Consider the following 26,247-nt stretch of genomic DNA (forward strand, 5'->3'; position numbering starts at 1 on the left):
CCATACATGCCCATATGTGCCCGTGGGTGCCTGTGTGTGCCCACATGTGCCCATGGGTGCCCGTGGGTGCCCCTGTGTGCCCGTGGGTGCCTCTGTGTGCCCACATGTGCCCGTGGGTGCCCGTGGGTGCCCATATGTGCCCGTGGGTGCCTGTGTGTGCCCATATGTGCCATGTGTGCCTGTGTGTGCCCATATGTGTCTGTATGTATCCATGGGTGCCCATATATGCCCGTGGGTGCCCGTGTGTGCCCGTATGTATCCGTGGGTGCCCATATGTGCCCGTGGGTGCCCATATGCGCCCGTGGGTGCCCACGGGTGCCTATATGTGCCTGTGGGTGCCCATGTGTGCCCGTGGGTGCCCGTGGGCGCCCACGCGTGTGCACCGGCGCTCTCCCGCCCCGCGAGCGCCCGCGGTGCCCGACGGTGCCCCCGGCGCGGGCGGAGGTGCGGGTACCGGTACCGGAGCGGGGCGCTGGGGAGCGCGGCGGCGCGGGGGGCGGAGCGCGGCGGCGGGGGCGAGAGGCGGTGCCAGCCCCCGCGGACCTCCAAACTTTCATTAACTCGGCAGCACCGGCGGCGGCTCCGGGCCTGGCACGGCAGCGGTACCGGCAGCGGGCCGGGCGGCGGCATGGCCGCGGTAAGGGGCGCGCACTCCGCTGGCACCCGGTGCCCGGGCCGGCCGGCGGCCGCGGGAGCACCGGAGCGGGGGGGTCGGAGGGGGGGTGCTGCCGCCGGGGAGAGGACAGGACGGGGGCGGCGAGGGGCTCCGGGGCGGCATGGCACCGGGACGGGCACCGGGAACCGCACCGGGAGCGGCCCACCGCCGGGACGGCGGCGGGAGCGGGATGCGGGGCGGTCCCGCATCTGTTGCTCTCCCGGCGCGCCGGGGGGGGGCGGCGGGGACCGGGGCGGCCCGGGGTGGGGGGGCTGACGGTAATTTTCCACGGGCATGTGCCGGGGCGGGGCGGCGGAGCAGTCACCACGTGGCGGCTGATGTAACCGGGCCCCCCCCGCCGCCGCGCCGCACCGGGCGGGGGGGGGGGGCGGTACCGGGCGGCGGGGGCTGCCCGCGGGGCTGCGGTCGGAGCCGCTTCTCGGGGGGGGGGCGGGCAGGGTGGCGGCTGCCGCCTCCCGTGGGTACCGGGGAGCCCCGGCTGCGGCGGGCCCGGCGGATGCTGGCGGAGGAAATGGCCTCGCAGGTAGCAGCGGCTGCACCGGTGCCCCGGGCCTGGGGGGGGACCCATCCTGCGGCCGGACATCCGTGGCCTTCCCGTGGGCTGCCTCCCCGCCCCGGGGTGTGACACCCCAGCTGGGTGCCCAGGTGTCCCCGCTCCCACGGTGCCACCAGCCCTACGTGCGAGCCGCCCAGCCCTCCGAGCTGTCGTGGCATCCCGCAGCACCCCTGCACCGCATCCCCACCCCTGCCCGGCTCTCCCAGGGGATGCCTCGGGCGTCCCTGCCGCCGTCCCGCTGCCACCCAGCTCCTGGCCGGGCTCTCGCCTCCTTGCCGAAGCCGGCAGCATCTACGCGGGCACGCAGCCTGATCACCGGCTGGCAGACCCCGGGGGGAGCGGTGGCCTGTCCCTTTGGGTGCTGTCACCTGCTGGGACACAGGATGAGTCCCCGGGCTGAATTCGGGGCTGCAGGGCAGGCAGCTTTTGGCTGGCTGGCAATAGGTGTGCGGCTGGTAGGAGGTGAGGAGGTCCGAGCACCGGCCCTGCACCTCCCACCTCTGAGAGGTCCCGGTGCCACGCGAGGAGCAGGGCTTGTGGCAGTGACGACATCTCAGCTCCCCTCGAAAACGCAGCCGCTCCTGAGGAAGGGTTTGGCGGTGGGACACGGTATCTGCTGGCAGCAGCCTGCCTGCGCTGGAGGGGCTACGGCCAGGGCTGGGGGCTCGCCCTGCATCCCCCGGCTGCCTGCCCTTTATCTCCACCGCCCATGCTCCCTCCCCGCAGCTTCGGGGATTTGTGTCCCTCCGCCGATCGCTCCATACTCACGGTGGCCTGGGGACGGGCCCTGGGGGTGCTCAGCCGGTGGTGGTGGCAGTGGTTTGGGGACCCTCAGTGGGGGTCGAGGGTCCTTGCCCAGCCAGCGAGGGCACTGATTGCTGGTGTGGGATCTGCAAACACAGGTGCTATCGCACGGACAAGCAAACTGGAGTTTTGCAAGAGCGGCTGTCCCTCTCGGTGAGGTCAGGCCCCGGTGCTGCCCTGGGGCCTCCAGCAGCCCTGGGCTGGGGCAGCGGTAAGGGCAGGGGAGGCAGCTGCCCACGCCTGTGCCCTGTCCGACAGCTCCTGGCGCCCGGCAGAGCCCAGCGTCTCGGCCCCCCTGCGCCGCACGTGCACGCGATGCACCAGGGCAGAAAGCAATCGTTTCCCATCTGTGTCCTGCGCGGCAGCTGAGCCCAGAGCTGGCCCCGCTCGGCGCCCAGTCCCAGCGCAGCCGTGTGCCGCAGCCACTTCGGCTCCTGCTCTCGCCGGGGGAGAGCGTGGGGGGCCCCCCGATCCCGCCCGTGGTCCCTGACGCCCACCCACTGGGAGGCCGGCAACCAGCTGCCCACAAGGTCGTCCGTCCACGCCGGGTAAATCTTTAACTGCTGCTTGGGAAACACCTGGGAGCTGCTGCGCATGTGGGTGCCAGGGGGTGCAGAGATGCTGGAGGAGGTGGGAGCTAGCAGGAGGAGACCCCGCCGCTAGCCCACCCAGCACCGGGCCCTGTGTTCGCCACCAGTCCCGCTCCCGTGTGTCCAGTGGGCAGCTACGGGGGAGCGACCTGCCTGGCACGGCCCCCTGGATCCTGGAGGGGGGGGCCTGGGGCGGGGACATGCCCACCCCACCAGTCACGTCTCTCTCGGTGTCTCTCCCCTCTGCCCAGCTTGCTCTGACGGCGGACTGAAGCGCGCCGGTGCTGGTGCTGCAGCCAGCGCGACGGAGAGCGGGCAAGCAAGGGACCCCGCAACGGGCAGCCGGCACCGTGCTCCAGCCTCCAGGGATGGCCGATAAGTGCAGCGAGGGGCTACTGGTAAGTGCTGGGGTGCAGGGAGCGGGCTGGCACGGGCCACTGCCTCGGGGACTCGGAGCACCCAGTGCAGGGGCCAGGACACTGGGGGTCCTGTAAGGCTTGGTACCCAGCCGGGGTTGTGCCGCCACCGGCGTGATGACCACGGGGCAGACGGCGGCTGCCACTCGCCCTGAGCCCACCACCTGCACGGCTGCCCGGGTGCGGTGCCTTGCTGTTCCTGGAGATGCTATCGCCTGTCTCAGGCGCCTTGTCTGGCCTTATCGCCTGCCCCAGCTCTCTGGGAAGGCGGCGAAGGCGGGAAAGCCGCAGCTGGGCGGCTCCTCCGCCTGCTCTCGGCAAAGGCACGGGTGCCCCTCCGTGCCGAGTGCCCGCAGAGGGGCATGGTGTGGGGCTGCTTCCCCACTGCCTCTGCCCGGTGGGGTCTCCTGGACTGGGCTGATAGAATGGTGCGCGGGCAAAGCCGGGTTTTTCTGGGCTCAGGTGTGGTGCCCGACCCTCCGTCCTCGCAAGTGGTGTGTCGCGGGGTGCTGTGCGCTAGCCTGTGCTCGCCTGCATCCGGGACAGCTTCAGTGCCCTGGGCGGATGCGGGATGTGCCTGGCACATGTCTTCGTTGGAGTGCTGCGATGGCCCCGTGCTTGTGGCAGCTCTGCCGCGCAGCAAGGGGCTTGGGAGCCCCGAGCTCGGGTTCCTGTGCCAGGCTGCTGCACCACGCCGGGCAGGTGAGCCCAGGCTGGGCTTGGCTCTTCCCTTTTTCCCAACGGGTGGGAGCTGAATGCCGGGCCCAACGCATCGCCAGGCCCTCCCCTTCCTGGGGGGCTTCCCGAAATAGCTGCACACTCCAGCCAGAGGGCCAGGAGCCAGGACTTCCCAGGGAAGCCAAGAGCCAGGGGAGCGGCATGCTTCAGCAGGCACTTCCAGCGCACTTGCGGCTCCTCCGCTTGTGTGTCCCAGCGTGGCCCCGCTGGCTGTGCCTGCAGCGGGGAGCCCAGCACCCGTCCATCTGCAGCAGGCAGCTCGGAGGGGTCAGGGCAGCCAGCGGGATGGGAAGGCAGATTTCTCCAGGAGAAGCCCTCGTCTGGAAATGGGGATGTATCTGGGCTGAATCAGGGGTCTGTCACAGGGGTGCGCTCCTGTGTGCGGGGAGCTGGCTATGGCTTCGTGCTGCCGCTGCATCCTTGCCCTGGCTGGACCAGCCGGCGTCGCACCGGTGCGATGCCTGAGCCTGGCACCTGTTGTGTGGAGCCGGGCATGGGAGCGCCCGCCTGCTGCCGGTCAATCTTTAACTCGCTTCTCGGAAGTACCGGACCAGCCCATGCCGAGGCCAGGGCGTGTGGACAGCGGGGGGAATCACGGAGCCTGGCACATGCTGTGCTGGCTGCCCTGGTTCGCAGCCCTCTGCCTGGGGCTCCCCGGTTTGCAGGGATGAGAGGACACCCACGCGTGGGGTGCGGGGGGTGCGGGAGGAAGGCGAGGTCCTCGTGAGAGCATCCCCGCTCCCGGAGCATCCGTGCACCGCACCAGCTGTGAGAGCCTCGGGATTTGCTGTGTCGGGACGGGCGCTGGCTGCTGAGCTGCCTGGGTCACTGGGGAAGGGAGCTAATCTGCTTGGCCTGCCTCCAGGGCCCTGCCAGTCGCCTGGGGCAGTGCTCTGCCTGCCTGTCCGCTAGGCACAGCCTGCAGACGCAGACCCTGCCACCACTCCCACGGTGCAGCCCCTGCCCACGGGCGTGTGTGCAGCCCCAGGACCAGACGGGCTCGTGGTGGGGCTTGGGGTGCCTGCTGTGCCCAGCCTGGGGAGGAACAGGGGTGATGCAGGCAGCAGCTGGGCGATATGCAGCTGTGCTTTAGTTTCCCAAACTGTGAGCTAGGGCTTGTGCCCTCCTCTTGGCCTGGGGTGATAACGGTGCCATGTCCTGCTTTTGCTAGGTTCTGCACCCCGCATCACCCTTCCCAGACCCTGCAGAGTGGCAGTGGGTGCCCAATGGGGCACTGGGATGCAGGGCAGCTCCAGGGGCTGGATCAGTCCCTGTGTGGCCAGGCAGGGGGGTCTCCACAGGGGAGCAGAGAGGGTCTAACAGCCTCTCCCTGCCCGGCCCTGAAGGATGTTTTGTTTTGTCCTCCTTGGGCGCTTTGTTCAGGCTCCAGCAATGCCAGCGGCTCCTGACTCCCAGGGCTGCCTTGCTGGCATGGCTAGGCAGCCCTTGGCCACAGTGTGCCTGTCTCAGGTGGGCTCCTGCCATCAACCCAGCCCACCCCGTGTGGACAATGCGGCGCTACTCCCACCATGCTGCCGGGGATTAAAGGCTGGGGGGGTCCCTGCCTGTCCCAGACACCCCCAGCAGCGTGGTGCCTCCGGCCAGTGGCTGCGGGCAGGGGACCAGCAGAGCTGCAGAAGTGGCTCTTGGCTGCGGGAGCCCTTCCTGGAATAGCGAGGGGCAGCGATGAGGGGGGCGGCGGGGGATTTTTCTGCCTGAACGCCCCAGGAGAATTGTGTCTGCCCTGGGAGAATGGGGCCGGAGAAAGGCAGCCCCAGCGAGAAGCGCCTGGCTAGGGGAGGGTGGCACCGGCATGGGTCCCTGGGCATCATCCCTGCCCCAGGCACCCTGCAGCCCTGCTTGGGGACACAGTGGTGGGGCCTGGAAGCCCCATGGCCATCCCCGATGCGCCCGTTGCCCCTGCCTCTCTAGTTCAGCCCCAGCACCACCAGCCAGCTGAGGTGGGGACCAGGGTGTTAGGGGAGGCGAGGGTCCCGCTGTGGGCCCTTCGTTTCCAGCAGCGTGTCCCCGTGGGGCTGGCAGTCCCCTATGCCCGCTGGCCGGGCTGCTAGGGGATCAGCGCTGTGCTCCCGTGGGCCGGCGCAGAGCCTGGCATCCCCGGGACAGGGCGGTGGGTCCCCTGCTCGGGCTGCTGGGGGGGCACGGAGCGAGGGGCACGTGTCTGGGTCGGAATGTCTGGCGGTGGCACGCCGGTGGCCTGGGCAAGGTGGTGCAGCTGAAGCGGCGTGTGGAGGGATGGTCATGTGGGCATGTTGTGGGGTGTCGGGGCACGGGAGGTGCCCAGTTGCGTGTGGGGGCAGGGATGGAGGTGTGAGCTGGGGGGCTGGGGTCACTGGGGCTGGCACGGCGTGGGGTGGCTCTGGGCTTGCACGTCTCCCAGCAGGGCACAGTTGGGTGCTGCTATCGCATGACCGGGGCATGTCCCAAGCTACCGGCTGGCCGGTGCAGAAGGGGACAGGGACAGGCACAGGGTACCAGCGTGCAGGGGGCCGAGCGCCCGCCCCACACACGTGTGCCGTTCACGTGCGTGCCCGTGGCTGCCGCTGCCCAGACCCCAGATGGTTGCCCAAAAGCACCGTCCCCCCGCCCTTGGCATGCCATCACGCCTCGCTGGCGCCTTGGCCGCGCTCCCCAGCCGGGGCGCAGGGCTGGGAGCAGCTGGGGCACCCCGAGCCTGGCTGGGGGGCACCCCGTGCCCACCCTCCCGTGGGTCTCAGCACCCCACCAGGGTCCTGTCCCACACTGGCAAGGGGGTGAGTGGCGAGGCTGCGGGGTGCCCGGGTGGCAGGAGGGTCACCGCACGGCCCTCCTGCCAGCCAGATGGTCCCCTGTGGGGCAGTGACCTTGCGAGGATTGCCATGGAGACCCCATGGTGTCGCCAGCCGTATGACGTCAGAGTGAAGCAGCATGGCACCAGACAAGGGATGTGCCAGCAGGCAGGCTTGTCCCTGCACCCCTGTCCCCCAGTGGGGCCATGCCCAGTCCCCGCAGCCCTCAAGTGCCAGGGGCTGGGCGACGGGCACTGGGGCAGGAACGCGTGGCGGGGGGTGTTGGGGTGTGGGAGCTGGGGGAACCGAGGGGACGTGGCCCTCTGCCACGCTCCAAACACCAGTCCCTGCCCAAACGGGCAGCGGTGCCCGCAGGGAGGGCAGTGCTGTCTGCCGGAGCGTGCGGGGCTGCGAGCAGCTGGACTCCGCTAATGAGGCCTCATTAAGCAGGACGGGGCTCAGCCCGCTGTACCGCCTGCGCCTGCTATGGGGGAGGGATGCCTGGCTTGGGGGGGCACAGCTCATAGGGGGGAAACTGAGGCACGGGGGTTCCCCGTGGCGTGGAGCAGGCAGGGATGGTGCCGGGGCGGGAGATGTGGTGGGGCACCAGTGCCACGGCGGGGCGGGCGGCGAGGGGCCGAGCCTGGCCGGGAGGCGAGCGGGGAGCGGTGCCAAGCGCCGGAGGCAGTGGGTGGGGGGAGGCGGGCAGGCAGGCTGCTGCTGCGCCGGAACCCGAGGTGCCAATGAAGCCGGGGACTCGCCGAGTCGGCCAGCCTGGCCCCCCCAGGCCCCATCAGCAGGTCAGTGGGGAGGTGAGAGCAGGGTTTGGGGGGCAGAGTGGGGGGCCGGGCTGGATGGCAGCTGTGCCAGCACTGTCCCCTCACCGCCATGGCTCTCCATGCCCCTTTGTGCCAGCTCTGGGGCAGTGGCTGTGCGGGACAGGGGCACAGCTGCAGCTCTGCGCTATGGGACACTGGGGAGGCACCCACAGGCTCCATAGCCAGGGACGTGGGGTGCCCTGGGGAGGGCAGGCACAGTGCGGAACCAAGCCCCTCCGTGGCCTCAGCTGTGTTGGGAGCAAGAAGAGATTGAGTGACAGTTGTGTGTTCGTTAACTCTGGAACCTAGTAATGGCAAGAGTGGTGTACAGCACCCCTTTTGCCTTGCTCAGTGCTGGAGGGGCAGAGTCTAGCTAAGACCTGCTCCTTCTGCCCCCTCCGTTTCATTGGCAGCAGCAAGCAGTGTCAAAGTTTGCCCCGGCATCCCGGGGCCGGGGCTGGTGCTGCTGTGGGTGGCTGGCAGAGCGCGCTCAGGGCTGTCAGTGGGGCTGGTCAGGGCTGTGTAGCACTGCAGGGGGGGTCCCTCAGCACTGCATCACCCTGGCCCTGGGAGTGCCCCCTTGCCTGTGCCCACCCTGGCACTTACAGCTGGTGCTGCCACTGCCCGGGCCGTGCCAGGTGCCCGTGCTCCTGGGCCGTGCTGCTGCTGCACCGGGGCAGGGACGAACACGGGATTGGGCACTGCAGGGAGAGGGCAGGGATGGCTGGGATGTGCCGGTGGGGCTGGCAGAGCCAGGACAGGCAGGCTGGGAGGGCACAGCAGCCTCTGGCACAGGGCTCGCACTTCTGGGTTCACCTCCCCATGTTCCAGGGGCAAGGAATGTGGGGGCTGATTACAGGGGCACCCCCCACACACACACAGCATCCGGGAGCCGTGGCCAGACAGTGGACACCTGGGATACCCCTCTCCAAGCCACCCCAGGCCTAGGGCCCCCTCTCCAAGTCACCCCAATCCTCCATCCTTAGGGACCCCTACTCCAGGATGGGGTTCCCCTGCCCTGGGCATCCTGAACCCACTTCCGTGCCCTGGAAGAATGGCTATTTTGGCTAACGATGTAACTGGCATCTATTTATACCTTCCGGCAGCCCCTGCCTCGCCCGGCCGTGACTGCATCACCATTACCATGGCGAAGAGCAATGACTTCAGGCTGATGACATCAGGGGCTGACTAGTACCCTGCACTGGCACTGCAGGAGTAGCCCCGGCACCCCATTAGGAGGCTGGGGAAAGAATTGGGGCTCCCTCACTGGTTCAGGGGAGGCTGGATAAGGCTGATGCACCACAGAGTGCTCCTGCTTTCACTGAAATACCTCCGTGGGGGCAGTTTGAGTGGGGAAAAAAGGAGGGAGGGGACTACGCTAGAGATGCCTCCCACAGGGCATCGCCTCCCAGCATCAACCCCACCACTGCTACGAGCTTCCCAGCCATAAATCAGGGCTCCTTTGGGAAGTGGGGGGCATCCGGGTACCCCAGCCAAGCTGTCATTGTGCGAGGCAATGCTGTTTAGCATGAGAAAGGCTCCGGTGCCAGGTGGCGTGATGGATGATGCCTGCTTTGCTGGGTTGGGGAATCTTTGGCTATGTGGTGGTGGTGGGGGGGGTGTCCCTGGGGAAGGGGGAGGAAGGATGCCCTGGGTACCCTGAACATCCCAAGCGACGTTCGGGGTGCCCGGGGCATCCTTCCTCCCCCTCTGAGGTCTGCACCCAAGCCAGGCATCTTTTGGGGCTGCATGGGAGCACATGCATGGAAAATTTGGTGAGTGGGATAAGGACAACCCCCCCCCCCCCCCCCCAGAGGCTGCATCCTTGCTGGGGGGCAGCTCCTCCTTTGCAGCCCAGCTCTGTCCCATCCTCACAGTGAGGAGGGAGGGGGGGTGTCTCATCTTCCCAGACACCTGGGTTCTCTGTGTCCCCCCCCTCTTTTACCATGTGGAGTTGGGAGGGTGGTTAATGAATGTAAAGGACGAGGTGACCTTCCCAGATTTGGGGAAGGGGGGGGGATTTGTAGCAAGCTGAGGAGTGAGCATGCAAGCGTGTGCGCACGTGTGTGTGCTTGTGCACACATGGGCACACATGTGGCTGCCCCCCGTATTGGGGACAAGCATGCCGAAGCCCTGCGCTGCAGGAAAGGGGGGGGTGGAAGGGGGTGTCAGGGGGCAGCAGAGGCCTGGCACTCTTGTCACGCTGATGCCAGGCGGCTCAGAGCTGCGGTGCCCTGTCAGGAATGCGGGTGAAGCCGTGCCAGGGTCACCTGAGCAGAGGTGGCTCTCTGGCTTTGGGACAGGGATGAGGTCCCCTTTGGGCACCGAGGCTCCAGGCTGAGCCGAGACCGTGTGGTGTCGTCCCGTCCCCCCCAGACCTTTTGCCAGGGAGGCTGGAGCGTTGCCACTCCCCCCCCCACTGGCTGTGCTGCTCATTAGGAGCCTCGTTAGTGCGAGCAGCTTAATCAGAGTCTTCCCGATCGGATCAGCGTGCTCAAGCGGGCAGCGTGCCCCAGCGTGGGGACAATGCAAGTGTCACCCCTCCCACCCTGGGGACCCCTTGACCCCACTCCCGCCCAGCACCCCCAGTAAGAGTCTCCTGGAGGTTGCTGTGAGCTCATTTCTGACAGAGCCTTGGCCCACGGGGTCTGGCGTGGGCACCCCAGTGCCCTGGCTGGGCGCAGCCGCTGTATCGCCCCCATAGCCCCTATAGCCCAGCCCAAAGCACCCGCCGATCCCCCCATCGCCCCTCTCCCCCCGCCCTGCGCCCCGGCAACCCCCCCGCAGCCCCTGGCGCGTGCGGGCCCCGCTCGCAGCAGATGGCTTTGTTTGGCAGCGCGGTGCCGGAGTCGCCGGGCATCACGTCCCGGCTGTGCCGGCCCTAATCGAATGACACGGTTAGGTGCACCGCGCCTGCTGCCCGCGCCCCGCCGGCGTGAGCAGATCCGAAGCGACGGCTCCCATTTGTGGTCCGCTTGCTGCCCACGTCAGCCTTCGCGGGGGGCACGCGGGGCAAGGGGGGGTGTAGTGAGGGGGAGCAGTGTAAGCGGGTATGGGCACGGGGGGTGTCTGTGGTGGGGACACTGGCACCACAGAGCTCCGGCATCCTCCTAGGGCTGCCGGCACCCCATGCTGCTCCCGAGGGTCATAGGTGCTGTGGGGCCACGGACTGACCAGCGCCCTCATCCCATGCACCCATGCTGGGTGGGGATGGGAGGGCTCAGGGCACCCACAGCACCCCAGAATGCCATCTGCCCTCAGACCAACATGCTGGAGCTCAGCAGCATCCGGGCAGGATTTCAGTGCAAGCCCAGGGCCACGCTGGGACGGAGCCATGGGGTGATGGGTGCCATCTCCGTCGGGGGTGACAGGCACCCATCCCTGTTGTTGTCGTCCCCGGTGTGAGCTTGCATTGTGTGGCAGCCTTGCACAAAGCGCCCTTTCTTGCCCTGGTCCTGCTCCCCCCAGGTCCCCTGCGGTGAGGGGTGGCTGGGTGCTGGGGCTGTCCCCAGGAGACCCACCTGCAGGAGACCCCCCGCACTGCCCCGAGTACAGTGCCTGGCTGGGCGCTGAGCCGGAGGGCAGGACCGCAGCTGCAGCAGGGTGCCTTTCCGGGGGGGCACCAAGCCCCCCCCCGCCGGCTGTAGCCACTGCACCCCACTCCCCATTGGGGGGGACCCCTGCTTCATCCCGGGGGTCCCACCGTTCCCCCTGGCCGTGGGCAGTGGCCACCCAGTGGGGCCTCTCTCTTGCTGGGCGTGGGGATGGGGGGGGTACGGGAACAGAGGCCCCTTTGTGCTCAGGCGCCCGGACCTGCTTTGTATGAGTTGCAGGCTCTTCCTTCGCTGCAGCCGGGCTCCAGGCAGAGCTATTCATCGGGGGGGGGGCCGCCAGCGCTGCCTGCCCCCCTCCTTGGCACTGCCTGTGCGTGGCGAGGAGGGGGGCTGGCAGGGGGGGGGAGGGATGGGGCAAGATGCTGGGGACCACCTGGCCCCGCTCAGCGGCCGTTGCCCCCGCGATGGGGCAAGCGGGGGGGTCCCCGTTTGATGCGCCCCACGGCATCTCTCCGCAGAATGGCGCCGTGCCCGGGGAGCAGGGCAAGCAGGACAAGAGCGTCAAGCGTGGCAACTGGGGCAACCAGATCGAGTTCATGCTGACCAGCGTAGGCTACGCCGTGGGGCTGGGCAACGTCTGGCGCTTCCCATACCTCTGCTACCGCAATGGGGGAGGTGGGTGTTGGGGGGCCGGGGGAGTGGGGTGCCCCAGGGCAGGGGTGGGGGCTGGCGCCTGGTCCCTGGCACTGCTTGCTGGCCCCGGCCGCAGGGAGGGGTGGGGGCACAGCTGTGCCCAGGGTCGTTGCCCGCTCTCACCCTCTGGTTGCTGCCCACCAGGTGCCTTCATGTTCCCCTACTTCATCATGCTGGTGTTTTGCGGCATCCCCCTCTTCTTCATGGAGCTCTCCTTCGGGCAGTTCGCCAGTCAGGGCTGCCTCGGCGTCTGGAAGGTCAGCCCCATTTTCAAAGGTAAGCGGCTGCCTGTCCCTGTTGGTTGGCCCCCGCCGGCACAGCCCCTGGCACGTGGTGTGGCCCCCGCACCCCGTGTGTCCCCGGCACGCGCACCTCTGGCACCTTGCGCAGCCCCGCGCAGGCACCTGGCAGCTTGCACGGCCCTGCACGCCTTGCACATGTGTGCCTTGCACGCACGTCGTTGCCTGCATTGCACAGCCCCCTGTGTGCACGCTGACCCCGGACCGCGCTGCCCTGCACACACAGCCTGCCCGGCGTCTCCTGCGTGCGTCACACGCGTCTCTGCACATACGATGCATCCCCTGTGCACACCTCAGCCTTGCGCTGGCACCCGCTGCAGGCCTTACACACCCATCCCTGTGCACACCACGTGTGTCCCCAGCCCATGGCTCCTGCAGAGGCCACTCGGGTCCCCTGGACATGCTGTGGGTGCCTGTGGCCCCTCTGACCGTGGGCACGCTCCTGCGGTCCTCTCCCTGCAGCACAGGCAGTGGGTGCTGCGCCTGCACGCGCTGGCTGTGCTCTGAGCTTGCACTGCCACGGCTGGACCCCGCTCCAGACGCACCCCTGGCACACGCCAGCACGCTGCCCGCCGGGTGACGGGCATGTGGGCAGCCCGCGCGCATGCTCCCACCCGCTCGGCACCGTGGCCGTGCAAGGAGAGACCCCCCCACCCCATGAAGGGGCTGCAGACCGCAAGGGTTCACCTGCAGCCCTGCATTGCCATGTGTCCCAGGAGCTCCTCAGCACCACAGGCCTTGCTCGGAGGTAGATGAGCCCACGGGTGGTGGTGGGCTGAGCCATGCAGCGCTCCCCACCCCGGTGCCGCAGCCCCGAGCTGCAGCGCAGCTGCGAGGCTGCCGACAGCGCCACGCGCTCTCCCTGCACCGCGACACGCCGTGCCTGCGCCGTGCCGCACCATGCCGCTCACCCCTCCCCGGTGCTGTTCCCAGGCGTGGGCTACGGGATGATGGTGGTGTCCACGTACATCGGGATCTACTACAACGTGGTGATCTGTATTGCCTTCTACTACTTCTTTGTGTCCATGACGCGCGTGCTGCCCTGGGCGTACTGCAGCAACGCCTGGAACACGCCCGACTGCGTGGGGGTGCTGGACGGGAACCTCTCCAGCCGCGCTGCCCTCAACCTCACCCGCTTCCTCAACACCACCCAGAAGCGCACCAGCCCCAGCGAGGAGTACTGGAGGTACTGGGGCCGGGGACAGGACAGGGGCCGGGGGAGGCGGTGGTGGCGAGGCCCCGCTGACGCCGGCTGCCCCCTGCCCCCGTGCAGGAGGTACGTGCTGGACCTGTCGGACGACATCGGGAACCTGGGCGAGGTGCGGTTGCCGCTCCTGGGCTGCCTCGGCGTCTCCTGGGTCGTCGTCTTCCTCTGCCTCATCAAGGGCGTCAAGTCCTCGGGGAAGGTACCCGCATGTGTCCTGTCCCCTGCCCCGGCCCCGCCCCTCGGTGTGGACACACCCCCTCCCCTATTGGGAATGTACCTCCCATTGTGGGTGTGGCCCCACCCCTTCTGGGCCCAGCCCCACCCCTTTTAGGCACGGCCCCAGCCCTCTGTGCATGCTCCTCCCACTCTGTGAAGGCCATGCCTCTTGCAACCTGGCCACACCCCTTGCAGGCACAGCTCCACCCATGTGGTCATGGCCTCGCCTCACCCAACCATAGCCCCTCCCTCTGGACCATAACCCCTCCTCTGGTCTATAGCCCCTCCCCCCAGCCACCCCCTTTCCTATGGCCCCACCCCTTCCCATGGCCCCACCCCACTGAGGTCCCACCCCGCAGGTGGTGTACTTCACTGCCACCTTCCCCTACGTGGTGCTCACCATCCTCTTCGTGCGTGGCATCACGCTGGAGGGGGCCCTCACCGGCATCACGTACTACCTGACGCCGCAGTGGGACAAGATCCTCGACGCCAAGGTGAGCGGGGACCAGGGCTGGCGGGCGGCCGGGGGGGAGTGTGGCTGGGGGCGCAGCGCTGACTGCCCCACCACCTCAGGTGTGGGGTGATGCAGCCTCACAGATCTTCTACTCGCTGGGCTGTGCCTGGGGTGGGCTCATCACCATGGCCTCCTATAACAAGTTCCACAACAACTGCTACCGGTGAGTTCCCGGCCACGGTCCCTCGGCCCCCCTGCAGCCCCCCAGACCCACTGCCGGCCCTGACCACTCTCCCCGCAGGGACAGCATCATCATCAGCATCACCAACTGCGCCACCAGTGTCTACGCTGGCTTCGTCATCTTCTCCATCCTGGGCTTCATGGCCAACCACCTGGGTGTGGATGTCTCCAAGGTGGCCGACCACGGCCCCGGCCTGGCCTTCGTCGCCTACCCCGAGGCCCTCACCCTGCTCCCCATCTCACCCCTCTGGTCCGTCCTCTTCTTCTTCATGCTCATTCTCCTGGGGCTGGGCACACAGGTAGGTCATGGTGGAGTGGCATGGTGGGGCCAGTGTGTTGGGATGGGGTGGCGTGGTGGGGCCAAGGTGGTGACGTGGTGCCCCCGCCACCCCGCATGCAGTTCTGCCTGCTGGAGACACTGGTCACAGCCATTGTGGACGAGGTGGGCAACGAGTGGATCATCCGCAGGAAGACCTTTGTGACGCTGGGGGTGGCCGTGGCAGGCTTCCTGCTGGGTGTCCCGCTCACCATGCAGGTAGGTGACCAGGGGACTGTGGTGATGGGGTGCTGTTGCCATGGCGACCTCACCACACTGACACCATCAGTATCGCTGCCGTGACCACCCTGGTGGTGGTGAAACCCAGGGCCTGTTGCCATGCCAACACCGGGATGGTATCCGGACCAAGCGTCGCCATGCCGACCCTGACATTGGGCGTTGCCATGCCGGCTGCGGTGGTGGTATCTCGGGGGCTGTGCGCGGCTGTGCCGTTGCCCTGCCGACGGGACCGCCGGGGCAGCTGCGCCAACAGGTCCCTCCCGCAGGCTGGCATCTACTGGCTGCTGCTGATGGACAACTACGCTGCCAGCTTCTCCCTGGTCGTCATCTCCTGCATCATGTGTGTGGCCATCATGTACATCTACGGTAGGCAGAGGCTTGGGGTCCCAGGGGGGAGCGGCTCGGGGTCCCGGGGGAGGGCAGCTCGGGGTCCCAGGGCTGATGCCGCTTGTCCCCGCAGGGCACCGCAACTACTTCAAGGACATTGAGATGATGCTGGGCTTCCCGCCCCCGCTCTTCTTCCAGATCTGCTGGCGCTTCATCTCGCCCGCCATCATCTTTGTGAGCATTGCAACCGCGGGGCACGGGGCCAGAGGAGGAGGGGGACAGGAGCCCACCCTTGGGAAGGGGCTGGTGGGCTTCAGGGGGGCAGCAGGGGGGGGGGCAGAGCGGGACAGCTGGGGGGTTGCAGAGCAGACTGGCTGCTCCCCACTGGCTGATCCTGCCTGTCCCTCCCCAGTTCATCCTGGTCTTCACAGTGATCCAGTACCGGCCCATCTCCTACAACGACTACGTCTACCCCACCTGGGCCATCAGCATCGGCTTCCTCATGGCGCTCTCCTCCGTCATCTGCATCCCCATCTACGCCATCTACAAAGTCTGCCGCTCCGAGGGGGACACACTGCTGGAGGTGGGTGGCCAGGGGCCGGGCCCCCTCCTCCGTGTCCCCCCCGGGGCTGCGTGGAGGCAGCACCCATGGGGCACCCCGTCTCCCGGCACCCCTGGGAGCTGCCGGCACGCTGGGGGAGGCTGGGGCAGGGGAGCATGGTGGGTGCTAACCCTGCCCCCGTCCTCTCCCTCTCTCTGTAGCGCTTGAAAAACGCCACCAAGGCCAGCAAGGACTGGGGCCCGGCGCTGGCGGAGCACCGCAGCGGGCGCTACGCCCCGGCGTTCGGCCCCTCCGCCGAGTCCCACCTGGAGGTGCAGCCCCTGCAGCCGGAGAAGGCCCCGAGCGAGGCGGCGGCTGCCTCCCCCGTGCGGGGCAGCAACGGCTCAGCCCACAGCCAGGACTCCAGACTGTGACCCCCCCGCCGGCCCCGCACCCCCTCTAACCCCTCCTGCGCGGTGACACTTTCGCACTTCCGCTGGCGGAGCCTGGCTCCGGGCCGCACCGGACCGCAGGGGGCTCTCAGCGGCCGTCCCCGAGACCCCCCCACCTCCTCGCCGGTTAACCCCCCCGACCACCCACCCCCGACCCCCCCCCGTGGCGTTCGTTAACCCTCGTGTTTACGGTAACCTTTGTGCGCGACGCTGGGACGAGAGACGAGGGGGCACAGGGTCGGGGGGAGCGGGATGCCCCCCGGCTCCCGCCGCCCCACCGTGGGGCACCCTCCTGGCCTCCCCGTGGAGATGGCGTGGGGTGGGCGCGGGGCTGGGGCTGGCAGGGACTGCCCGCGGGCGCACAGGGCCATCGCAGTGGGGGTTGGCACTGTAAGGACCCCCAGCCCTGGTGGGCACCCGCCGTGGCTCAGAGCCCGTGGGGTCCCCAGGGACGGTGCCAGGCACCGGGCCGGCACAGGGAGACGGGGATAAGGACGCTGCCTGCGCGGGCAGCGGGATCTCACAAAACACAAGCACTTAGAGCACACATGTGCATGTGTGCGTGTCCCTCGCGGACACGGCACGGGCACGCACGCGGCACATGTGGGCACGCACATATGCACAGTACCCCAGGGTACCCCCTGCCCCCCCCTCCATGCACCACTGCATCCCCCCCCACCCCGCGGAGGGGCTGCGGGTGCCCCCATGGGCGGCCAGGCGCTGCCTGCAAAGCTGGGCAGGGGGCTGGCGAAGCACTTCAGCCTGGCCGAGGGGTGACGGGGCAGGGCCGGGGCCGGGGGGGGGGGGGGGGTCCATGGTGCTAAGGTGGAGCAGGATGGACAGGCCCCCCAGCTGCTGCTAGCAAGAGGTACCAGCGGAGACACAGGGCTGTGCCAGCCCGCTCACTCCGAGCCATCCGGGGACGCCCAGTCCCCAACCAGTATTAGTGGAGCAGGACGCACTGGCAAGGCCGGGCGGTCTTAAATCTGTCTTCCAGCTCCAGCCAAAGGGCTGGAGGTCTCGGTTCAGGGTGGCTGGGGTGGGAGCCTTCCCGCCCCACTGCTCCCCTCCCAGCCGGCACCCTGTGCTGCCTGTGCTGCAGCCCCGAGGTTGGCACAGGGCCACGGTGTGGCTTGGCACGGCAGTGGCGGGCGGTGGACGCTGAGCCCCGGGCAGGACGTTCCAGCTCCCCCGTCCCAAGCCCCCCACCGCGTCATGGCGAGGGGCGCAGGTTCCCGCATGATGCCCGTGCCCTGCCCCGTGTGTCACGTTCACCTCTAATTGTCAGCAATAACGCGCGCGTCCCTGGGCAGCACTGCCTGTGCCAGTGTCTCTCCCGTTGTAGAGTTCTAAAGTATCCTAGATTTTAATGAGATTTATATTCCTGACCCTCTGTCCCGCTGTGCACTTCTTTGGGGACCCTGGGGGAGGGGGCTGGAGAGCAGGGTACCACGTCCCATGGGTGCAGCCCTTTCCCCCTTGGATGCCCAGCAGGCTGGGCGCTGGGGAACGCTCCCTTGCCCCATTCACCCCTACAAATCCAGATGGACAACATCAGGACATGGATGTGCTGGAGCAGGGCCAGAGGAGGGCCACGAAGATGATCCGAGGGCTGGAGTACCTCTCCTATGAGGACAGGCTGAGGGAGTTGGGGCTGTTCAGCCTGGAGAAGAGAAGGCTCCAGGGTGACCTTACAGCAGCCTTCCAGTACCTGAAGGGGCTTACACGAAGGATGGAGAGGGACTTTCACAAGGGTGTGTAGTGACAGGACAAGGGGGGATGGCTGTGAACTAAAAGAGGGCAGACTTAGATTAGATTTTAGGAAGAAATTCTTCACCATGAGGGTGGTGAAACACTGGCCCAGGTTGCCCAGAGCAGCTGTGGCTGCCCCCTCCCTGGCAGTGTTCAAGGCCAGGCTGGATGGAGCTCTGAGCAACCTGGTTTGGTGGAAGATGTCCCTGCTCATGGCAGGGGGGTTGGAACTAGATGATCTTTAAGGTCCCTTCCAACCCAAACCATTCTAGGATTCTATGGAGCTACAGCAAACAACAAGGGGCATTGTCCCCACAGTGACGAGGGGCGGCAAGCGTCCCACAGCACAGTGAGGGCAGCCGGCTTTGCCCCACGCGTGCCCTGGGCACCTCGCCCTAGCTGGGGCTGGGCACCTTGCAGGGCAGGAGCCCCCCCCCCCGTGCTGCTGGGCAAGCTGGGGGTGCTCTGAGGGTGGGTGGGGGGCTCTGCCCCCAGCACCCAGCTGGAAGTGGCAGGCAGGAAGGACTGTCCCCTCCATCCTACCGCACGCTGTAACTGCCCCATCTCATGGTGACACCCCACACCGGCCCCACGAACCCCGCAAACTTTTGAAACTTTTATTAAATACAAAAACCCCGGTCTCTACGACCGAACGCTGCACTCAACGTATGCTCAAAAAAAGGGTCAGACATTCAAATGTACAAAAGTTGCCGGTGTCCCCCCGCCCCGGCGTGCTGCCCCGCTCCCAGCCCCCCAGCCCCCGGCCCCCCGCGGGGTGTGGGAGGGTCCCGGGGCTCCCAGTCCCGTGGAGGAACACAGGGCACCTGCCCTGCACGGCCCGGCTTCTCCTGCCTGCGGCCCCCCCTGCCCCAGGCCTGGAGGGGAGAAGCCAGAGACAGGGGAGACCCCAGCAGTCCCCAAACCGCCTGTGAGGCACCTGCTGCTGGAGGGAGCCGTGGAGCAGCCCCCCACCACGCCAGCCCCCACCAAGGGGGGCTGGGGGGCTGCAAATGAGCCCCCCCCCCCAAAGCAGGGAGGGCAGGCGAGGGTCTGCACACGCACACAGCATCTGCCTTTGGGGATGGGGGACAGGACACGGCCGCCACCCCCCAGCCCTGGGGAAACTGAGGCACGACGAGGGGCGTTCGTTAACTGGAGGTCTCTTGTTTGGCAGAGCTGAGACGGGGCCCGGCTCTAAGCACCAGACTAAAGCAGAGGAAGACAGCGAGCCACGTCTGCGTGCCCAGCAGCGGCAGGCAGCAACCTCACCCTGATCCTGCCTGCTCGGGGGGTCCGGGCAGCTCCCACCCCGCCAGGGGCAGCAGCAGCTCCAGTGCTGGCGAAGGGGGAAGCCTGCACCCCGCTTCTTGCAGCGCTGGCAGGGACCCCCCCAGCTCTCCCAGAGGAGCAGGATCTCGCCCTCCCCGCCTGGGGTGAAGGCAGGAGCTGGCATGGGCAGGGGGCTCCTCGCAGGGCTGGGGCTGCCCCCTCCCTCCGTGCCGGGAGCTGCAGGCGGGGTGGCCGGGCTCGTCCACCGACACACCAAGCATGGGGCTGGGGTCCTGCAAACACACTCGTCGGGACGAGGGGGACAAAAAAATCCTGGGGATCGAGGGGCAGGCTGGGGGGCCGCTGTCTCCGGAAGGCAGCAGAGTAGGCAGAAAACATCCCCATCCAGTCCTGGCTCTCGAGCCGGGGCAAAACCCGCCGTGCCCAGCCAGCCTGGGCACAGAGGCAGCTGCCGGTGGCTCGAGCGCTAGCCCCGGGCCAGGCGGGCGGGCGGCCTGCCGATCTCCACCGTGACGTTGGTGTACATGGGCTGGCGGGAGACCTCCACCAGCCGGTACTGCAGCGAGCTGATCCCGTCCCGCTTCATCGTCATTTTGGTGTTCTGGATCTTGGTGAATCTGGTAGAGGTGGGACTGGGATGAGGCGGGGGGGAGGTTGAGGGGGGTCTGCTGTGGTGCAAGCGGTGCTGGACCTTCGCGGGGGTGACAGAGCAGGGCAGCCGGCACCCAGAGACTGCCCGGCAATCGCCCCATGCCCTGGCTGCCCCAGTCCTGCCGCTAACTCACCTCTGCGGGTTGGGCTCGTTGTGTTTGTCACGTTCGTGCTTGATCATGCGGTACCTCCCGATGCGGATGTCGGGCCTCGACACCTTCATGCCGTTCAGGGAGATGCTGGGGACCGGGAGCAGAGGGGAGGATCAGCATGCGGGCACCAGGGTGGAACATCACCCAGCCCAGAGACCTCCAGGGTCAGCCCCCAGCCCAGACTAAGCAGGGATGGGTTTAACAAGGCTGTGCCAAGCCACGCTGAGTAAAGCCGAGCCACAGTGGGTCAGCGCTGTCCCCGAGGGCACTGCGTGCTCCACGGCAGAGTGTGCCCAAAGCACTGCTCCCACCCGGCCATGTCCAGCTCCGCGGGCCGGCAGCCGCAGTCGGCTGCGCCGAGCACAGGCAGCCATCGTCCCTCCCTCCGCAGCCCCTCTGTTTACATTCCCCAAATTCCGGTGCCGGTGCCGGCCCTTCCCTCGGGCCCCCACCCGACAAAGGTGCCCTGAAGCTCTCCCAGAGCTCCACACGCCGCTCATTCCCCACCCCGAGCCCACTGCGGATGGGAACCGCCACCGCGCCGCAGCCGCCAGGGCGTTTCGCTCGCTGGCCATTGCGGGTCGGCCGTGCCCTGCCGGCCGCCCGCTGCTCCCCGGGGCAGGGCGTGGGGAGACCCGCAGCGAGCAGGTGGCAGCCGCCCGGCCTCGGCACCCATGGCGGGGTGCACGTGGGGGGCTCAGCTCCGGCTCCGCACGGGGCTGTGCTGCGGCCTGCCGGCTGCCGGCAGAAACGGCTGCGCCACCGCCACCCAGACGCCTCCTCCCAGTCTTGCATCCAGCCATCGACGCTTCCAAGTTCAGCATCCCGGCCCCAGGCTGGAGCGGAGCCCACCGGCACGCTGCCCCGCTGGCACAGCTCACGCCGCAGCGGGAGGGGGCCGGGCACCGCCACGCCGGGGGGGGTCAGCCACAAGGCAGGGACGCGGGTGCCCGGTTCACCCTGTGAGGGTCGCCAGCCTTCAGGCTGGAGGGTGATTAAACCCCAGCATGCCCCGTTTGCGTCCCCCCTGAAACCGGGAGCGCCGGGGCTGGTGAGGGGGGTGGATCAGTGCTCAGTGGGGAGCCCCCAGCACACCCCAAGCAGCCGGTGCCAGCGAGGGGTTGGCACCTACCGGTTAAAGATGTCATCGTCCTCTCCTCCCCAGCCCCAGTACTCGTTGGGAAAGCCGTTGATCTTCAGGAACTGGGACTTGCTCAGCCCAGAGACGCCGCCGAAGTAGCCGGCGTACGGCAACCTGCAGGGTGACAGCAAGCAGGTGAGCCCTAGGGACAAGCAGGGTTGGGGGCCAGCCCCACAGGGACCCCCGCGGACAAGCACCAGCCCTCCTCTGTGTCACCCTCCCACCCAGGACTCTGGGCCCTCTCCCATCCCACATCCACAATTCAAGCCAGCAGCCCCACGCCTGCCCTGGGTGACCACCGCGGTTGGTGGCCCTGGCACTGTCCCAGCCCTGCCCAGTGAAACACCCTAACCCCTCAGAGCACCCACCTGAACCCAAACTTGTCCATGCCAACAGCAAAGTGCCGTGGCTGCTCATAGCAGCGATAGAGGTTGCGATCATCCATGGGGATGAGGTCCACATCGCTGAAGATGAAGCAGTCGTACTCCTCGTCGTCCTTGAGCGCCTCCAGGAACCCCACATTGAGCAGCTTGGCACGGTTGAAGGTGTCCTCGCCGAACTGCAGGGCAGAGCTCAGCGACGCCCGCCTGCCCACCCAGGCCCCGCCAACCCCTCGCCCCTGCCCCCCTCACCTGGTTGATGATGTAGATGCCGTAAGCCACCTTCTGCCGGCGCAGGATGGGGTGCAGGTAGTGCAGCCAGTACTTGAGGTGGTGCTCGCGGTGCCGGAAGGGGATGAGGATGGCCACCTTCTGCCGCGGCAGGCAGTCTGGGGGGGTGTACTTGCCACCCTGGCGCACGTCAGGGTTCTCCCGCTGCACCCGCTCCATGCTCATGGGAGAGCTGAACTCGATGAGCAGGCGCCCGACTGCAAGAGGGAGGGCAGGGTGATGCCCGCGGGACGGGACATGGTCAGGGTCATGGTCACCCATCGCTCCCGGCCAGGCTGGCAGAGCAAACAGCGAGGGGGACCTGCAAGGGGGACCAGCACTGCCGAGGGCAGAGGACGCCCAAAACCTTTCCCGAACAGGGGCAGAGAGAGACTGGGCAAGCTGCTAACAAAACCCAAACCCAGCTGTCATGGTACCAGTTCCAGGCTAGGGTTTCTCCACTCCCCCACCCCCGGGACCACTGGGAAGCCATGCCCAGGGCCCAGGGGATGAGGGTGCCACCCACGGGCACCCACCTCAGCCCCACGCTCAGAGTCAAAGCCCAGCTCCCCCACACGCTCACCCCACACGTCTCACCTAAGCCAGGAGGAGTCTCCTGGCAGGGCTGCAAGGGCTTCTCCGTGGCGGACTGGTTGGCCCTGGGCTTGGCGCTGGGGGACGGGGCCTCAGCACCGGCCGGCCCGTAGCTGGGGACGGTGCCGTTGGGGCGGGAGGAGTTGGAGAAGGGGTGGGCGCGCGAGACGTTCCTGGCGTTGAAGCGGCTGAAGAAGTCCAGGTGCTGCGCGTAGACGTCGAAGTAGAGGATCATGATGATGACGAAGTGGAGAAGGCAGAGCAGCAGCACGGCCTTGCAAATCCTTTCCAGGGTCACCCCCAAGAGCAGCCTGGTCATCTTCTGGGCACAGGCAGGCGGACATGTGCGCTCAGCGGGGCAGGGGGGCGGCTCCAGCCACGGTCCCGATCCTGCCGAGACACTTCACGCTCAGGATACCACCAGCCCGAGCCCCCAACCCCAGCCCGAACGACACTGGGGCAGTGGGAGCAGCGCAGGCCTGATGCGGAGGTGACGGGCTCGCAGGTCGGTATACCAGAGAGCACCCCGGGGGGGATGCTGCGCTCGGACCCCTGCTCTGAAAGCACAGCCATGAAGACGCGAGAGGTCCCCAGCCCCACGCAGCAAGCCTCTGCCTTCCAAGGCCAAGCCCAGCCCAGCCCCGCTCCCCGTCCCCATCCCCCCCTCCCAGCGGGGGGTGGGGATATCCGCACGAGTGCCCCAAAGAGCCTCCCTGGAGGCTGGGCCCTTGGAGAAGGTCACGCTCTCCAAAAACACGGCCAGCCTGAGGTGCCCCAAGGGGGTGCCCCCTTTACGAGGCACCCCATTTCCCTGCTCCCCATCCCAGCCCGCAGGGTGGGGGTCCCTGCCACGTCCGGCGCGGTCCAGCTTACGGCCAGCGGTGCAGGTCCTCTCTCCTCCTGCTGCTGGCGGTGAGGCCCCCCGGACGCCGGGAGCTGCCGGGATCCAGGGTCCCCTTATCTCCCACATGACACCTGGAGCGGGGCCAGAGCCCTGCTGGGAAGGCAGCCGGGAGAGTCACCAGAGAGCCCCGGCCGAGCCAAACCGTTTGGCCCTTCCCAGCCCCGCCACCGCTGGGGCTCGGCCCGCAGCACGGCCGTGCACCCCAGGTCCTGCCCCGGTCCCCGCGCTTGGGGAGCCTGCTAGGGCAGGGCAAGGCAACGGCGAGTGACAGGCGTGGGGGCTGACAAGGCCCTGGGGACCCTGGGACAGCCCCGTGCCGCTTTAGGGACCCCGGGGAGACCCCGCCAGGCGGGGAGCTGTGGCGGGACCCCCCGGTAGGAGAGCAGCTAGGACCCGAGGGTGCTGGCAACCGGCCCGGGGTGCGGGGCCAGCCCACCAGCAGCTGCCAGCCCCGGGCGGTGGGGCCCCACGGGCAGCCACACGACACCGAGCCAGCAGCGACAGCAGCACCGGGTGGGAGCGGGGATCGGAGCTGAGGTGTGAAGCAGCACCCCACGCCCAACCCCGCTCCGGATGCCCTCTCCCAGCTGCAGGGCTGGCCCCAGCACGAAGCGGGGTGCTGGCAGGAGCCCACCGCAGGCAGGGAGGTGCTGGAGAAGGCTCTAAGCCCAATGCCCCACCTGCGTCCATCGTCTCTGCAGGACGCAGAGCAGGGTCCCCCTGGGCAGGGGTCTCCTAGCACACGCCAGGACTCCAACCCCACAGCCAAGTTTGTTCCAGAAAGTCACCCTCTGGAGAAAAGCCGGGTTTGTCATTATCTCCCAACCCTTCTCACGGTCACAGCACCCTGTCGCCCAGCACAGCCCTTGGTGCGGGGACCTGCCTGCCCCCAGTGCCTGCCAGAAACCCTCCCCAGAAACCCTGGCACCAGGCAGCACGTGGAGCGGCGGCGTCTCGACAGCCAGGCGGGGAGGTGCTAGGGAAAAACAAGAGCAGGTTTCAGGGACCCGTCAGCAGGGTGGGCCACGAGGTGCACGGAGAGCAACGCTCAACAGGAACAAAAGCGAAGCGCTCCATCGGACGGCGGCCACAGGATGCCATGAACACGAGTGGGCTCAAAACGACTCGTTGACTGGGGGGGCTACGAAATATGATGTCATCTGCCCCCCAGTCCCAGCATCTTCGCAGGGCGCGGGAGGCTGGAAGCAAGCCGGGGTTGGGGAGCCGGTCCCCAGGGGTTCACCCCGGCGCGGTGCGTGCCGTGGGGGTGGCGATGCCGGTGTCGGAGGGGATGCTGGTCCCCGCGGGCTCCGTCCCTCTTCCCGCAGGACGCCCCTGGGCCGGGAGAAGGGAGGCGTGGGGGGGTGCCGTCCATGCAGCGGGGCCACCCCCCCAAACCGGGGCGAGGGGGCACGTTCAGCACAAACCCTCCCCCCGCAATTTTTTCCCAGTCCCCGACTCACAAAAAAACTAATTAAAAAAAAAAAAAAAAAAAGAGAAACGACCGGAAAAAAGGGCTTTCTTCCCCGAGCCGGGGCGGTGCCACCCGCCAGCGCCCGGGATCGCATCCCCCGGGTCGCACCCCGGGGCCTCCCCCGCCGGCCCGGGCCTGCCCGCGCCGCTCCACTCACCGCGGCCTCGGGGCTGCCGCGCCGCCCCGCCGCCGGTCAGCGGCCCCCGCCGCCGCCGCCGCCGCCTCCTCCTCTTCCTCCTCCTCTTCCTCCTCCAGCCCCGGCCGCCGGCCCGCGGGCTCCCATGCCCGGGGCTGCGGGGCGGGGGGGGAGGCCCTGCCGCCCGGGCCGCCGCCGCGCCACCGAGAGCCGCAGGGAGACGGGGCCGCGCCCGCACGCCGGCTCCGCCCGCCGCCGCCGCCGCACCGGGCGGGGCCGCCGCCGCCGCCCGCCCCGCCACCGCGGCTGCGGGGCACCCCCCGCTCCGCCCCCCCGCCCCGCTGCGCGGCCCGCGGGGAGACCGCCGCTGCGGGGCACCCCCCGCGTCGCCCAGGGGACCCTCCGCCCACCCCCGGGGGCTCTTTCCCCTCTCCGTCCGGAGGCACCGACCCGCCCGTCGCGATCGGTTCGTGGCTCCTCTCCCCCCCTTCCCACGTCCCTGGTGTTTCCTAGCAATGAGTTCCACGCTCCCTACCGCGACAGGGGCGCTGGGAGAGCTCGGGCTGGCCCACCACAGGCACCTTCTGCGCCCTTCGCAGCGTCTCGCTGCTTGCCAGCCACCCGTCCGTCGAGGCCTCTCGTCGTGCCCTGTGCCTGGCCACTCACCCCAGCGAGGGCTCTCCCCCTGCCCCAGAGCAACTTCAGACGACCCCACGGCAGATACCAGGGCGGTACCCAACCACCCAGCCCTGCTCCGCACCGGCAAGCGAGCCCCGCTGAAATCTGTCCAGCTTCTGCCCCTGGCTCTTTGTCCGGCTCTTTGGCAGGTGGCATTGCCCCCAGGAGTGCTTACACACGGTCACCAAATCACCTCTCAACTCCCGCTGCTCCGAGACGAGGAGCAAGATGCTGGAGCCCTGCTGAAGCTGCTTCTCCGCGCTTGAGCTGCAGGTATTTCACACACCCAAATGCGAAGTCCTAGAACCCACTCGCATGCACCTAGAGTAAGGGAGCGCCGGGCACGCTCACCTCACCACCGGCAGCTGTGAGACGCTACGGGACCAGCCCCAGTGGGTCTCGTGTCCTCACAACCGGCCAGTGGGCAAGGCCGGAGCCCCTTCACCTGCCAGAGCCATGACAGACACAGGCGGGGTTTGGAAGGCAGAAAAGCACCTCGCAGACAGGGGTCTCTGGCAGCGGATGGATTTCTATCACGCTACAGCAGGACGAGACCCACTGCTGAAAGGCAAGTGGGTGAGTCTTTCAAGGAAGACAATTAACCCATAGAGCAGCTTCTCCACCACCCAAGGCAGGCTCTCCAACCCTCTCCTTCCCGAAGGCATCCCCAGCAGCTGGGTGCAGGTCTGACAGGACAGCTTCAGACATCTCCAGCCTGGAGCAGCGGCCATGCCTGGTGATGGGGGTACAGCCCTCATGCAGGACGGGCAGAACTCTGCCCACACCCGACACCCTTTCCTCTGAGCAGGCAGGGCCCAGTTCGTGTCCCCACCATTACGTGGGGCACATGGAGCTCCTGCTGCAGCCTCCAGCCCCAGAGCAGCCAGTACAGCCGGTGG

General features: G+C 68.1%; 2 protein-coding genes across 7 annotated transcripts; one reads left to right on the forward strand and one right to left on the reverse strand.

The window, feature by feature from the left end:
• Nucleotides 1–520: 520 nt before the first annotated feature.
• SLC6A9 (solute carrier family 6 member 9) lies at nt 521–17,314 on the forward strand. 4 transcript variants are annotated; one of them, XM_075424658.1, is made up of 14 exons: nt 521–637; nt 2,878–3,024; nt 11,460–11,616; nt 11,779–11,910; nt 12,867–13,119; nt 13,207–13,339; nt 13,716–13,850; nt 13,930–14,033; nt 14,112–14,349; nt 14,451–14,585; nt 14,873–14,972; nt 15,067–15,167; nt 15,346–15,516; nt 15,696–17,314. In XM_075424658.1, exons 2-14 carry the CDS (start codon nt 2,995–2,997, stop codon nt 15,906–15,908), a joined length of 1,902 nt encoding a protein of 633 aa, XP_075280773.1. In that variant the 5' UTR covers nt 521–637; nt 2,878–2,994; the 3' UTR covers nt 15,909–17,314. The 4 variants fall into 4 exon arrangements, with proteins under 4 accessions (XP_075280773.1, XP_075280775.1, XP_075280774.1 ...); XM_075424660.1 differs by lacking the exon at nt 521–637 and adding an exon at nt 1,144–1,199; XM_075424659.1 differs by lacking the exon at nt 521–637 and adding an exon at nt 1,230–2,584.
• A 967-nt stretch (nt 17,315–18,281) lies between these two features.
• Nucleotides 18,282–24,870, reverse strand: B4GALT2 (beta-1,4-galactosyltransferase 2). Of its 3 annotated transcripts, none has more exons than XM_075424663.1 (7): nt 24,692–24,870; nt 22,160–22,546; nt 21,545–21,780; nt 21,281–21,471; nt 20,904–21,026; nt 19,754–19,858; nt 18,282–19,600 (listed from the first exon to the last, which is right to left on the reverse strand). In XM_075424663.1, the coding sequence occupies exons 2-7, from the start codon at nt 22,473–22,475 to the stop codon at nt 19,435–19,437; spliced, it is 1,137 nt and encodes a 378-aa protein (XP_075280778.1). In that variant the 5' UTR covers nt 22,476–22,546; nt 24,692–24,870; the 3' UTR covers nt 18,282–19,434. The 3 variants fall into 3 exon arrangements, with proteins under 3 accessions (XP_075280778.1, XP_075280776.1, XP_075280777.1); XM_075424661.1 differs by lacking the exon at nt 24,692–24,870 and adding an exon at nt 23,030–24,497; XM_075424662.1 differs by lacking the exon at nt 24,692–24,870 and adding an exon at nt 23,030–24,491 and having other exon boundaries at nt 18,282–19,585.
• Nucleotides 24,871–26,247: the final 1,377 nt, after the last annotated feature.

This window comes from Opisthocomus hoazin, chromosome 6, assembly GCF_030867145.1.
Source record: "Opisthocomus hoazin isolate bOpiHoa1 chromosome 6, bOpiHoa1.hap1, whole genome shotgun sequence".
NCBI classification, from domain to species: Eukaryota; Metazoa; Chordata; class Aves; order Opisthocomiformes; family Opisthocomidae; genus Opisthocomus; species Opisthocomus hoazin.